Source organism: Peromyscus eremicus, chromosome 2 (assembly GCF_949786415.1).
Source record: "Peromyscus eremicus chromosome 2, PerEre_H2_v1, whole genome shotgun sequence".
NCBI classification, from domain to species: Eukaryota; Metazoa; Chordata; class Mammalia; order Rodentia; family Cricetidae; genus Peromyscus; species Peromyscus eremicus.
Genome location: NC_081417.1, coordinates 161036891 through 161049841, shown reverse-complemented (window position 1 = coordinate 161049841; position 12951 = coordinate 161036891). Strand labels below are relative to the sequence as shown.

Below are 12951 nucleotides of genomic sequence, written 5' to 3'. Positions count from 1 at the left end.
CTCTCTCTTTCTCTCTCTCTCTCTCTCTCCTCTCTCCCATGTACCAGTTTCCATCACTTAACTAGAGGTAACTTTTTTTTTTTTTTAACCAAGATCAGTATCAGGAACAAACTAAGGCTAGTTTAAGGAAAGCATCCTGGCCTCTAAGCATTAACTCTTTAATTGCTGTTGTACAATTATGACTGGGCATAAATCATCCAGACCTAGGAAAGCCCTTAAAACAACAGAGGTAGAGTCAGCAAGATGGCTCAGCCGGTAAAGGCACTTGCAGCCAGGCCTGATGACCGGTTCAATCCCAAGACCTGTATGGACGAAGGAGAGAACTGACTCCTGCAAGCTGTCCTGTCATCTCCACACACCTCCACACACGCTCACAAATAAACAATGTACTAGGAACTTTTCAGAAAGGAGAATGGGTAATTCTCCACAGAATTTACTCCCTTCTGGCAAACTCTGGCTCATCTCCGTGCCATGTCCTTGTTTTTTCTAGCCAGTGAGTAAGACTTCTGAGGGTCAAACTCTGGACTTGATTTATGGAAAAGGAGCAAAAGGAGCTGCTATCAAGGAGTTTAGGAAAACATGAGTAGAGAAAGTGGAAAGCTAAGGATGCCGTCCAGGAAGAGTGGGTACACCGGATAGAGTGGACGAACAAGCCGGGTCAGAGGGACCCTTCGGTCTCAACCTCCCACCCAAACCCACCCTCTTTGAACATGGGGCTTTTCACGTGCATTGATCCATACAAGTCTCACCCCAATACACGGAGACCAGCTCAGAGAATTCGGTAACTTGACTGATCACCACTAAGCAAGGCCTAAGACCCCAAAGCGCACCCTCATCTCAGCCCTATAATGTTATGGACCGTCTGCTGCTCTCTGGAGCCCCCAGCTGGCCGTGGGGGAAATGGGGCTGTGAAGACCACTGTTCCAGCTTTAGCCAGGGAGGCCTGGTCGGGCTGGCTGAAGATCCGGGAGCCGGTATCCTCGACCTCTGCTCTGCGCTCCAATCTCACGGAGAGGTGTAGTGGTGTCTGGGACGCTCACCGCGCAACCGTGTTCTTCACTGCTTCTGGGCAGCGTGGAGCGGCGAGACTGTGGACCAGGCTCAGCAAAGCAGCAACACCTTGAGGAAGGAGCACCAAGGGACCTCACTCCAGGTCACCCAGAGGACACAGGGCGGAGAATTGCAGAGGGTGGGAGGGAGAGGAGGTGGGAGAAGTGACGAGGGAAGGAAGCACTGCCCAGCCTGGCGACCTGACCTTCCAGGGCCAGCTACTCCCCGGCAGAGCCACAGCAGAGGGACTGTGAGAAAGGTGGGTGACCAGTGGCAGGGCCCCTCTCCAAACAGTCCTCCCCGCACCCCATTGTCCCTGCTGGAGCGCTACCGGCATTCCAGCGTCCCAAAGCCACTAGCTAAGTCTTGTCTAGGAGGGCTGGGTAGGAGGAAGGTGGCCTGGGCCCCAGGAATCCGAGTCACCGTCCTGAGCTGTCAATCCACACAAATGTCTGGAGCAATTTTTGCGCCTCTGGAGGGCCTGGGTACCCTGGATGCTGCGAGTGGCCATCCCCTCGTGTGTCCACTGTGCCATGCACAGTACGAGCGCCCATGCCTGCTGGACTGCTTCCACGACTTCTGTGCTGGCTGCCTGCGCGGCCGGGCCACTGATGGCCGCCTGTCTTGTCCGCTGTGCCAGTAAGTGCCCCAAGCCCAGAGAGGGTGAAGTTGGCTCTAGTCCTGGTTGAGAGGCCAAGTGTAGATGGGGAGGTTCCGAGCCTAGGCGGAGGAGGTGGAAACAGTCCGCTGTCATAAGCAGACGTATGGGAACCAACCCAACCCCCTGTAGCTTAGTCAGGTAAACTGAGGCAGTTAGATGATCGTTACAAGCTTCCCAGAGTCAGGGTGCTAGGGTAGGGCTGAAGAGGTGAGGACACTCCTAGCAACTCCTTTGGAAGGGGTGTGTCCTGGAAATCTTAGGTTAACACAATTACTAAAATAGCTCAAAATGTTCCAGTGATATGAGAGGGTCCACTGGGGTGGCATAGCCTTTCACAATGCAATATGCCAAGAGGCTTACACACACACACACACACACACACACACACACACACACACACTGAGCGGGGTAGGGCCCTCAGGACAAGCTGGCTGCTGTATTTATAGCAGACCCCACTACCTTGACACTGCTATTTTTAGCTCCTGTCTGGAATGTGAAGGGTAGTGGGTAGAGCTTCCTGCAAGGGTGTCCAGATCTTGGCTGCAGCCTCTCTGCAGGCACCAGACCCTGGTGAAGGGTCCTAGTGGGCTCCCGCCGGTGGATCGGCTGCTGCAGTTCCTGGTGGATAGCTCTGGGGATGGTGTGGAGGCTGTGCACTGTGCCAACTGTGACCTGGAATGCAGCAAGCAGGTGAGGAAGTAGAAGGCGGTGGGTGCCCAATACTTACAGCCTGCCCGATGTACAACAACCATCCAGCAGTGAAGTCTCCAGCCTGGGATCCCTCAGCCTCCAACCATGCCCCCATCATACATATGGGTGGGGAAACCAAGGTCCAGAAAAAATGATTTGAGCCAATAACCAGATAGTGGCAGAGGCAGAGGCCATTCAATTTAGGGAGAGCTAACTTTAGGGTCCCCAGGTCAGGGTGGAGTTATGAGCTGTCATGGGATCAGTGGTTCAGTTCACAGGCCTGGGGTACCCTTGAGGACCCCCTACTACTTAAGCACGTGTAAGCAGCTAAAGCTAATACTGTGCAGCTGTAAGTAGCTGGAGAGAGAGCAGGGAGCTGAAGGCAAGGCTTCCACCCCCTGATGCAAAGGCCAGTAGAGGTTTGATGGCCCTATGGCAGGAAAGAAGCTCAGGAGCACACAGCCTCAAACCAGCATGCTGAGCAAGAGCTGAGAAACCTCACGAAAGTAAAGAGAACAGGCAGGAGGGGAGAGAGTTGGGGGTGGGGGCTCTGAAGAAATGGCCTTGACTGCCAATGTAAAGAGTAAGAGGCTTCAGGGCTGGAGTGATGACTCAGTGGTTAGGAGCACTGGCTGTTCTTCCAAAGGACCCAGGTTCAATTCCCAGCAACCACATGGCAGCTCACAGCTGTCTGTAACTCCAGTTCCAGGGGATCCAATACCCTCACTCAGACATACATGCAGGCAAAACACCAAAGCACATGAAATAAAAATATAAACCTTTAAAAATAAGTAGGATTTGCTGGATCGAAGCCATGGCTATGGTCACTTCCCTAAGCCCTGGACTCAGCGCACGCGGGGGCGGGGGAGGGGGGCGGGGGGGGACGACGACGGACAGACGGACAACTTTCACTCTCATGGTGCGGCACTTGGGCACTCACCCACATGCACAACTGGATCAATAAATGTAGTTTTTACAATGTTGGAGTTCAGCTGCTGGGGACTGCAGGAAGGAGCTGCATTTAGCCGGACCACTTGCCTGGACTAGGATTGATGCACTCAGTGACACGCGGTGGCTGTGGTTCTATTATTGGGTTCAGTTGAGTTCTAGAACTCTGGCCTGAACCAGCTCTCGGTCCTCAGGACGCAGAGACCACGTACTTCTGCAACACCTGCGGGCAGCCCCTGTGCGCACGCTGCCGCGAAGAAACGCACCGTGCGCGCATGTTCGCAAGGCATGACATCGTAGCCCTGGGCCAGCGCAGCCGCGACGTGATCCAGAAGTGTGGTGAGTGAGGCACACCGTGGTCAGGGGTGGGGACCAGGCGGGAATGTCTCTAGGCTCTCATCACCGCCCCCTGCCCCCTCCACAGCGCTCCATTCGGAGCCCTACATCATGTTTTCCACCGACAAGAAGTCGCTGCTGTGCATCCGCTGCTTTCGGGACATGCAGGGGTGGGTAGAGGGAGCAGACAGGGAGTGGGTGGGGTGGGGATGGATCGGGTCTTACTGGGTGCCTCTCGACAGGGAGAGCCGGGCCCACTGTGTGGACCTGGAGTCCGCTTATGTTCAAGGTTGCGAGCGGCTGGAGCAGGCAGTGCTGGTGAGAGCCGAAGCGGCGTGGGGGTGGGAGCTGTGAGAACCTGCGGGAATGAGGCTGAGACCCTGCTATCCCCAGGCAGTGAAAGCCCTGCAGACAGCCGCGAAAGAGGCCATCGCGCTGCTACAGTCCATGGTGGAGGAGGTGAGGCACAGTGCAGCTGAGGAGGAGGCAGCCATCCACGCCCTCTTTGGCAGCATGCAGGTGAGGGTGCGGTCAGTAACTTCCCAGGTACCCTCATGGAGTTTACAGTATAGTGCCGGGTGTTACATCAAATTGGGTTAGCCACAGTTGCCTGGAGAGTTGCCAGAGGCTATCCTAGTCTGGTGACATTTAAGGTCGGGCACCTAGGCCCTCAGGCAGTTCCATACACGGAGGAGGAAGGCCTTTTGGCCACATGGCAGGGGCCTGCCCTAAGCATGCTGCCTGTGTCTATGCCCCAAGGCATTATGGTAGGAGATGACAGAGCCAGGTGTGTAGGTCAGTGATGGGCTGTCTCTCCCAGGACAGGCTGGCTGAGAGGAAAACCCTGCTGCTGCAGACTGTGCAGAGGTGAGTGATGGCAAGTCACTGCCCCTACCTTGATCTCCATAGTCCCCGCTCTGAGCCTGAGCCTTGGCCGACCTGGCTCTGCCTCACACGGTGGACAAGACACACAGGTGGCTGCCACCAAAAGTGGTCAGCGTGTTCACAGGGAAGGAACTACAAAGCTGGGAGGAAGCAGCCATGGTGTCTGCCTGCAAGTGTAACTCTCGGAGGGTAGAGGTGGGAGAGTCGGGAGTTCAAGGCTAGCCTGGGCTACAGGAGACTCTGTTTCAACAATCAAAACCCAGAACTGAGGAGATGGTTGTCAGTAAAACCCCTGCCACAGAAACACAAAGACACAAAGCACATCCCCAGCATGCAGTGGGCATGCCTATAATCTCAGCCCTGGGGAGGCAGAGACAAGAGGATCCTTGGGACTCACTGGTCACAGTCTAGCCAACTGGTGACCTCCAAGTTCAGTGAGAGACTGTCTCAAAAAATAAGGTGATGGGTTATTGAGGAAGATGCCTGATGTAGACCTCTGCCCTCCATATGTATATGTATACATGATACACATATGCATACACACGCTGTCACACAGGCACACAAAGGAATATGCACACATATGAATATGGACACACACACACACACACATGCACACACATGCATGCTCACACATGCTCACTAGTAAAGATACAGGGCTGCAGAGCCAAATATCCTCCAGGTGGGGCAGGCACCGCTCCCCTGAGACCAAACAGCCTAGCCTGCCCTTTCCCCAGCCAATATGAAGAAAAGGACAAAGCCTTCAAGGAACAGCTTGCCCACCTGGCCTCCTTGCTGCCCACCCTGCAGGTAAGTGTTGAGGGTGTGTAGGGCTGGACACCCAGCCCACAGTCCAAGCACTGAGCATGGCACCCTCCTGCAGGTTCACCTGGTCATCTGCTCCTCCTTCCTCAGCTTGGCCAGCAAAGCTGAGTTTCTGGATCTGGGTTATGTGAGTGTCCCCAGCTCCTTCAGGACCCTCTCTGCCCACCTAGAGCCCAGTCCTGCATAGAGGCTCCTGTCTCACATCACCTGCAGGCCTGATTGGGGTCTCTGGACTTCTCTTCCCTTCCACTACAAGCCCTTTTGGGGGCAAGTGAATACCTTTTAAAAGACAGTGAGCATAAGCCTTCATTCCACCAAACTGCAGTATCTGTCTGCGTGAGCCTCACCTCCCTTCTTAAGGATGTGGGCGGTACCTGTGTATGGACCAGTCCTAGAGGAGGGTTGAGGCCTCTAAGGGAGACAGGTAAAATGACAGACTAGCCCCAGAGCCTTGAAGTCCTCCACTTCTCTCTCCCGCCCTGGCTGCCACCTCCTTGCCACACACCCCCGTCCTGAGCCCTTCCCCCCGCGGCAGGAGCTGATGGAGAGGCTGCAAGGCATTGTCACGCGGCCGCATCGCCTAAGACCGGCTCAGAGCAGCAAGGTGTGTGGACGCCCTGTCGGGAGTCGGGGCCGGGAAGGGGAGAGCCGCTCATGACCCAATCTCCGGTCCAGATCGCCAGCGACCACGGCGCAGAATTCGCGCGCTGCCTGGAGCCGCTGCTGCTGCTGGGACCCCGCAGAGCTGTGTCCACCGCTGGCGTCGTCAACACGTGAGCGCCAACCAGGCGGGCGGACCGGACCACCGGCTCCCGCACTACTCTTCCCTGCTGAGTCGCAAGCGCACCCAGCTCCGCACTTGATGTCTAGGCGACAGTCTGAGAGGGAGGGAGAGACAGGGAACAGCCCTTGAGGACGCTGGGGCAGGAAGCCTAGACAGCTGAGAGACCGGGCGCTCCTCACCTCCTCCACAGTCCCCTCAAGCAGGCTGGGCAGGACACTTTCGGGGTGCCTGGAGTCACTGTGAATCAGAGTTCTCGACCCAGCTGAAAATCAGAGACTCGGAAAGTTTAGAAGTAGTGAAACCAGTGTGTGAGACCAAGAAAGACCATTTTTAGTTCGGACCTTGTGTGCCCAGCATGGGAGTGAGCTGCACATCGGTGTGCCCAGATCCAACCTGGGGGGAGCCTTTTAGAAATCACCAAATTAAGTGGGCGCTCTTACCTTGGCCTTGCCTGGGACCCCTGAGAGCTTCCAGTAGTTCTACTCTGCAGCTGGTTGAGGGGACAGTGACTCCCTGAGCAGCCCAGGGGGTTGGGGAGGGGAAGACCGGCCCTCTACCCTTTGCAGACTGGCTTTCTCGGCAGGTTGGCAGGGAGCTCAAGCCCCAAGGTGCTGAAGACACCCAGCTGTCCCTCCCCAGTGGGAAAGATGTCAGGGTCACCCGTCCCCAAACCCTCGCCACATCGTTCCATGAGCACGAAGGTTCTCCTGGCCGAGGGCGAGGACACACCCTTCACGGAGCACTGCCGCCATTACGAGGATTCCTATCGGGTGAGGGGCTGGGCATCTGCACTGGAGTGGGGCCCCACCCCTTCCTCACTAAGATCCACTCCTCCATTGGAGGACCTGGCAGTATTCTACGCCCTCACTTACATTCTGCAACAGGGTCTGCAGGTAGAGGTGCAGAACCTCAAGGACCAGGTCCAGGAGTTACACCGAGACCTCACCAAGCACCACTCCCTCATCAAGGCGGAGATCATGGGGGACATCCTGCACAGGTCCCTACTGTTGGACACACAGATTGCTTCTGAATATGCCTCCATGGAAGGCATGAGAGCAATCTTCCAGGAGGTAACTTGCCCCAGCTCTATCAATTCCCGGCTGCAGAAGGCACATGGCTACCCCAAGGCAAGCATCTGGCATGGTGTTCTGCCAGACCCTCACGCTGTGGGTTCTGTGCCTGGAGGATTTCCTCTTGGGAAATGTGGACCAGATCGGTATGTGTGACAGAGCAGAAACACTGTCAGGGAAATTACTCCCGCCCACCTCAAACAGCATGTCACTCTTCTCTTTCAGATTTGGGAGGACTCCTACCAACGAGTGGCTACCCAGCAGGAGATTTATGAAGGTCCCTGGCAGTGGCTCTCAGTGTTAATCCACATTGGAGAGGGAGAGTGGCCACTAACCATGCCTGCGCATGCCCTGCTCTCCCCCTAGTGTTTGGCTTGGATCTCACAACTGCTTTGGAGGGCAGGATCCTGTGAGTGGGATGTCCACACCACATGCTGCTCCTTTTGATCACAGACGGTCATTGGCAGTTGGGATCTCTAGATGGTACCAGGCTTAGGAGCAAGAGTCTAACACCAACAACCAACACTTTGGCGTTGGCTTCACAGCCCAGCTCCATGACCTTCTCCAGCTGAAGCAGGAGAATGCCTACCTGACCACCATCACCAAGCAGATCACGCCCTACATCCGCTCCATTGCCAGGGTGAAGGAGCGACTGGAGCCCAGGTGAGAATGTGTGGGAAACGTGCCAGCAGGAAAGCCAGCAGGCCAGGCATGTACTAGAATCTAACAGTCTGCCAAAGAAGTGGTGGTGTACTCTAGAGGCTGAGGCAGGAGGACTGCCATGAGCCTGAGGCTAGGCTTCCATGTAGCCAGCACCTTCATCCACTCATGGTTGACCAGCCAGGTCTGGACCAGTCCCTCTCAGGCACCAGAGTGTTATTATGATCACACCAGACTGGATGGTGCAGGCCTGAAATCTCAGCTATTCGTGCCTAGCATGAGTGAGACCCTAGGGTCAGTCAAAGTGACACGCGTTCACTACAGATGTTCTGCTGGGCCCAGGAGCTGGAATTCCAGGTGCCCTCCCTGTCTCCTGTCTCCTCCCATTTCCTCTATGTGGTGGATCCCATCTTCCAGCTAGAGTGTAAATTAGCTTCTGGAGAGAGGCCTGTGTGGAGGCACCATGGGTCAGAAAATTCCCTTCATTCTACCTCTCACTTGACTGATGGTTTGAGTCTTAAATTCTGGACTGGAAATTCTAGACTGGGGACAATTGTGCTTTGAAGGCAGGGGCCTCTGTTCCTTCTAGCTTCCAGTGATGTCTCCAAACCAGCTGAGTTCTTCTGATCCCTAACCATGTACTGTGACCTACTCACTCTTCTTGGAAGTTTGCCCTGAATTTCACACAGTGAGGTGTTTCCAGCCACTGGGATGGGCGACAGTGGTTTCTCTTAGTCTGGAAGTTCCTACTGCTTGGTTTGGGATCTGGCACACTCTGGAAGTTCCTACCTTTTGGTTTGGGATCTGGCACACTCTGGAAGTTCCTACCTTTTGGTTTGGGATCTGGCACACTCTGGAAGTTCCTACCTCTTGGTTTGGGATCTGGCACACTCTGGAAGTTCCTACCTCTTAGTTTGGGATCTGGAACACTCTGGGAGTTCCTACCTTTTGGTTTGGGATCTGGCACACTCTGGGAGTTCCTACCTCTTGGTTTGGGATCTGGCACACTCTGGGAGTTCCTACCTCTTGGTTTGGGATCTGGCACACTCTGGGAGTTCCTACCTCTTGGTTTGGGATCTGGCACACTCTGGAAGTTCCTACCTTTTGGTTTGGGATCTGGCACACTCTGGGAGTTCCTACCTCTTGGTTTGGGATCTGGCACACTCTGGGAGTTCCTACCTCTTGGTTTGGGATCTGGCACACTCTTTGAAATCAGTTGCTGACTTGCCCAAGTCTCTGTCAGCGCTCCTGTGATGGGACACTGGCCTCCACTTCACCGTTTCCCTCTGTTGTGTACTTTCTAGACAATTTCTCACATCTCTTCCAGTCTTCTTGCTGATCTTGGTGGTTTTTCTTTTCTTTTTTGGCTGGATGTGCTGGTTGTACACCTTTAATGCCAGAACCCAGGAAGTAGAGGCAAGTATATCTCTGTGAGTTTAAGGCCAACCTGGTCTATATGGTCCAGTCCAGCCAGGATTAAATAGTGAAACCCTATCTCCAAAAAGTATTTAGTGTTTTGCGTCTCTGTACATGTATGTGTAGGCATGTGGAGGAAAGAGGACAATTCACAGGAGTCATTTCTGTGGGTTCTGGGAATCGAACTTAGGTCTTCCTTCTTGGAAGCAGGCCCCATCTTGTTTTGACTTTCCAGTTCCCTCTGGTGCTCTGACTGTTCCTAGCTCCTGCTGTTTCCTGAGGATTCTCTCGCCAGTTGAGGCTGAGTGGAAGGCCTTGGTTTCTTCGGGCAGCTTGCCCCTGAGGCGGGCTTCCTCTGAGTCAGTCTTTGTCCAGGTGCTTATTTTCCATGTTGCAGGTGACCATGAACCTACTCAGCCAGAAACAAGAGCAGAGCAATTGTAGGTGGGCAGGGTGTGTCTGGGGGATGTCTCCGAGGCGAGGCTCCCCATGTGCCAGCAGGTCTTCTTGTGTTTGAAATGTCCCTGTCAGATTTCGGTCCTTTTCCCGTTCCCTTCCGGGGAGGCCTCTGTGTGGAGCTATGCACGCTTCTCACCTTGGGCTCTGGCATTTTTAAGTGTGCGTCTTTTACACACTGTCCCCTGTAGCTAGCCATCCTCCTGGTTCCTGGCTGCTCCTTCCTCAGCCAGCTGCCTGAATAAGAGCTTCTCCTAGGGCTCATCCCAGGCATGCCTCACCTTCTACTCTCTCCGGAAGTGACCCCATTAATCCCCCTGTGCTTGCTCGTTCTCTCCCCCCCACACACTCAAACGCGTGCATGTATGGATTAAACCCAACCTCGAGTACTCCGAGCACATGTACTATGTAGAGCTATCCCACCCCAGTCCCAGTTCTCTGGTTTTAAAGTGAAAGACACTTCCCATGCACCCCAGCATTCCTGTGCTCTAGACTCACTCCAGCTACGTCCTTCCTGGAAGCTCTCTTGTCAGGGTGTCTAAGGCTCCTCAGCTCCGCAGTGGCCAACAGAACTCTGGACACCACCCCACCACATCCAATCCCTTATCTTGGTCAGTGGCATCGGGTGTCATCAAAGCCTGGGAGCTGACCTGATTCCGTTCTCATTTGTTCCCTTTTTGTTTGGTTTTGTTTTTGAGATGGGTTTTTCTGTGTAACAGCCCTGGCTGTTCTGGAACTTGATCTGTATTCCAGGCTGGCCTTGAACTCAGAGATCTGCCTGCCTCTGCCTCCTGGGTGCTGGGAGTAAAGGCATGCGCCACCACCGCCTATTCATTCCCATTTTTAACCCACCCCAAGACCCAGACTGAACTCCCCATTTCAGCCTGTTTACTCTGTCACTTGCTACGACCCCCCAAGTCAACCCTACTGTGCCCTTCAACATACCCTGCGGCCATTTCTAAATAGTCTGCAATTCACATCCCATTAGGGCATGGCAGCTCTCCAGGGCCCCTCTGTCAGACTACACAGCACCCTGGCCACAGTGGCCTTTACGCTCCCCTGGGGCAGCTGCACTAGCTCCCACTGCGGACCTAGGCCTGAATGGTTCATGATGCAGGTTGTCTCACGGGGCCTCCCCACACCACACTGCCAACTGAAGAAAGTCCGTCAAGCCGCCACTCCACGCCACCTGGCCCCACCGTCTGTTCCCTGAGGTGTCTCCTCTGACCAGAAGACAGCTTGTGAAAGCCAGGCCTGACTAGGGCCTGCACGCTACTGTGGACAGTGGCTCTGACAAGCCACACTGGGCTTGGCAGACAGTCCCAAACCGAGGGAGAAGTGGTGGGTGGGCCCTGGAAGGTTTGCTGCCCTGTGGTTTGGTGCAGTGTGAGCTTAAGGCCCCCAGCAGGGACGTTACTGCCCTCGAGCGGTCTCTGCTATCCAGATTCCAGGTACCCGTGGATGAGAACACAGAGCAGAGCATGACTGATGACGGCAGGGACCACGAGACCTCAGCCAGGTAAAACAGCGTCTTCCCAACATGAGCAAGGGGTGTGTGTGTGTGTGTGTGTGTGTGTGTGTGTGTGTGTGTGTGTGTGATACGATTAGAGACTAACACAATGACAGACTTCAGGACAAACAAGGTTTGAGCAGAGGATGAGCTACAAAGTGAGACCCTGTCTTAAAAGAAACAAGCAAAAAATCACACACACACACACAAAAAAAAAAAAAACCCCAAACACACCTTCCAGTGATTCACCAAAATGGCAAACAAAAGGAAAGAGAAGAGACCCTGCTGTTTCACAGGCCTCTTTGGGAACATGGAGCGTTCCTTTGGCCACATATAACCAATTTACCAGGGTGATGTAGGCATCAAGGGGATGTGCACTGTTCAAAAAGGAATGCCCTGTGTCACCCACATATTGCTGGCATCCTTGGAAGCAAGTTAAGGGCAAGGTTCTTATTGAGAGAATAACTTGTGATGGGGACAGCTCCTGAAAAGGGTAAACAATCAGAAATAAAGGGAACCGAAGGCACCTGGGCTCGCCTGCGGCACCAGCCAGCGGCTCCCACAGCAGTCTGTGAGAACTAGGAGGGAGCCTGAGCAGCTGGAACCCAATCCCTGTGAACTGACGGCGCTGAGGAACAATACTGTCCTCCGGCTCCCACACGCACATGTACATATATAACACCGAGTACACACACACACACACACACACACCTGTAATCACTGTACTAGTGAGATGGAGGCAGGGACTGCCGGGGCTTTAAGCCAGACTGGGCTGCACAGTGAATTGGAGGCCAGGTGGACTACACTGCTATAAACCCCAAATCAAAACAACAATAAAAACACAACAAAACAGTAAAGTGTTAGTCCCTGGAAGAGGTCTTCTGTGCAGCTGGGAATTCTAGAGCGGTCTAGAACCAGTGTATTAAAGACAGAGCAGGTGGGTCTGACCCTTCCATACAAGGATGTGCTTAGGGCAGCCCCAGCTTATAGGCTCCCACTCCGAGCTATTGAAATGCTTGAATACTCTGATGCCTGAGCTACTAACAGCTGTCACCTGTGGGGAGACTCTCACTGGAGGAGGCAAAGCTCTCGTGAGAGGCACACTTGTGTGGGTGTGGAAAGGTCTTCCATCATGAAAGCTGACAGGATGGACATAGTGAAAGTGGAGTGGAATCATCCAGCTCATGTCAAACTACCCTTTAGGATGGACACAGAGAGCATCATTGAGAAGAGAGAGAGGGCATCTGAGCCCCACGGAAGCAGCTGGGCCCTGGGAAGCCTCCCAGAAGGGCCTCCATTAAAGAAGCAAGACCACCCCAGGCCCAAGTAGGAAACTGGAGATGAGGGATGGCAAGGTGGATCAGGACCCGAAGAGGCTTGCTACCAAGCCTGACCCCTTGGACCGCCATGGCACAGGGAAAGAACTAATTTCCACACACATTCACAATAAAGAAGTAATGGATCTTCTCAATGAGGATGGCATCCCCACATTGAGACAGCAGCTTAGTAACTGGGTCCTGGTGAGTTGGACTCAGATGTCACTTTCTCAGGTCTGGCACACAGGCTCCAGACGTGGCTCAGAGGTTAAAAGCACTGGCTGCTCTTTCAGAAGACCCAGGGTTTGGATTCCATCACCCATATGGTGCTCACAGCCACCTGTAAA

General features: G+C 54.2%; 1 protein-coding gene across 1 annotated transcript; it reads left to right on the top strand.

Moving 5' to 3' along the window:
- Positions 1 to 1498: 1498 nt before the first annotated feature.
- On the top strand, positions 1499 to 12618 carry Rnf207 (ring finger protein 207). The gene is made up of 17 exons (XM_059256297.1): positions 1499 to 1689; positions 2269 to 2401; positions 3544 to 3688; positions 3774 to 3855; positions 3928 to 4003; positions 4079 to 4204; positions 4506 to 4552; positions 5305 to 5377; positions 5451 to 5519; positions 5928 to 5996; positions 6068 to 6165; positions 6760 to 6946; positions 7061 to 7246; positions 7472 to 7523; positions 7792 to 7909; positions 11223 to 11297; positions 12492 to 12618. The coding sequence occupies exons 1-17, from the start codon at positions 1499 to 1501 to the stop codon at positions 12616 to 12618; spliced, it is 1854 nt and encodes a 617-aa protein (XP_059112280.1).
- Positions 12619 to 12951: the final 333 nt, after the last annotated feature.

What these genes read in the sequence shown, in the direction of transcription:
- Rnf207 (XM_059256297.1), top strand. Translation starts at nt 1,499, where the DNA reads ATGTCTGGAGCAATTTTTGCGCCTCTGGAGGGCCTGGGTACCCTGGAT. An exon ending in ACCGCTGGCGTCGTCAACAC is followed by an intron (nt 6,166 to 6,759) that starts GTGAGCGCCAAC and finishes CTTTCTCGGCAG; the next exon opens with GTTGGCAGGGAGCTCAAGCC. An exon ending in TGAGAGCAATCTTCCAGGAG is followed by an intron (nt 7,247 to 7,471) that starts GTAACTTGCCCC and finishes CTTCTCTTTCAG; the next exon opens with ATTTGGGAGGACTCCTACCA.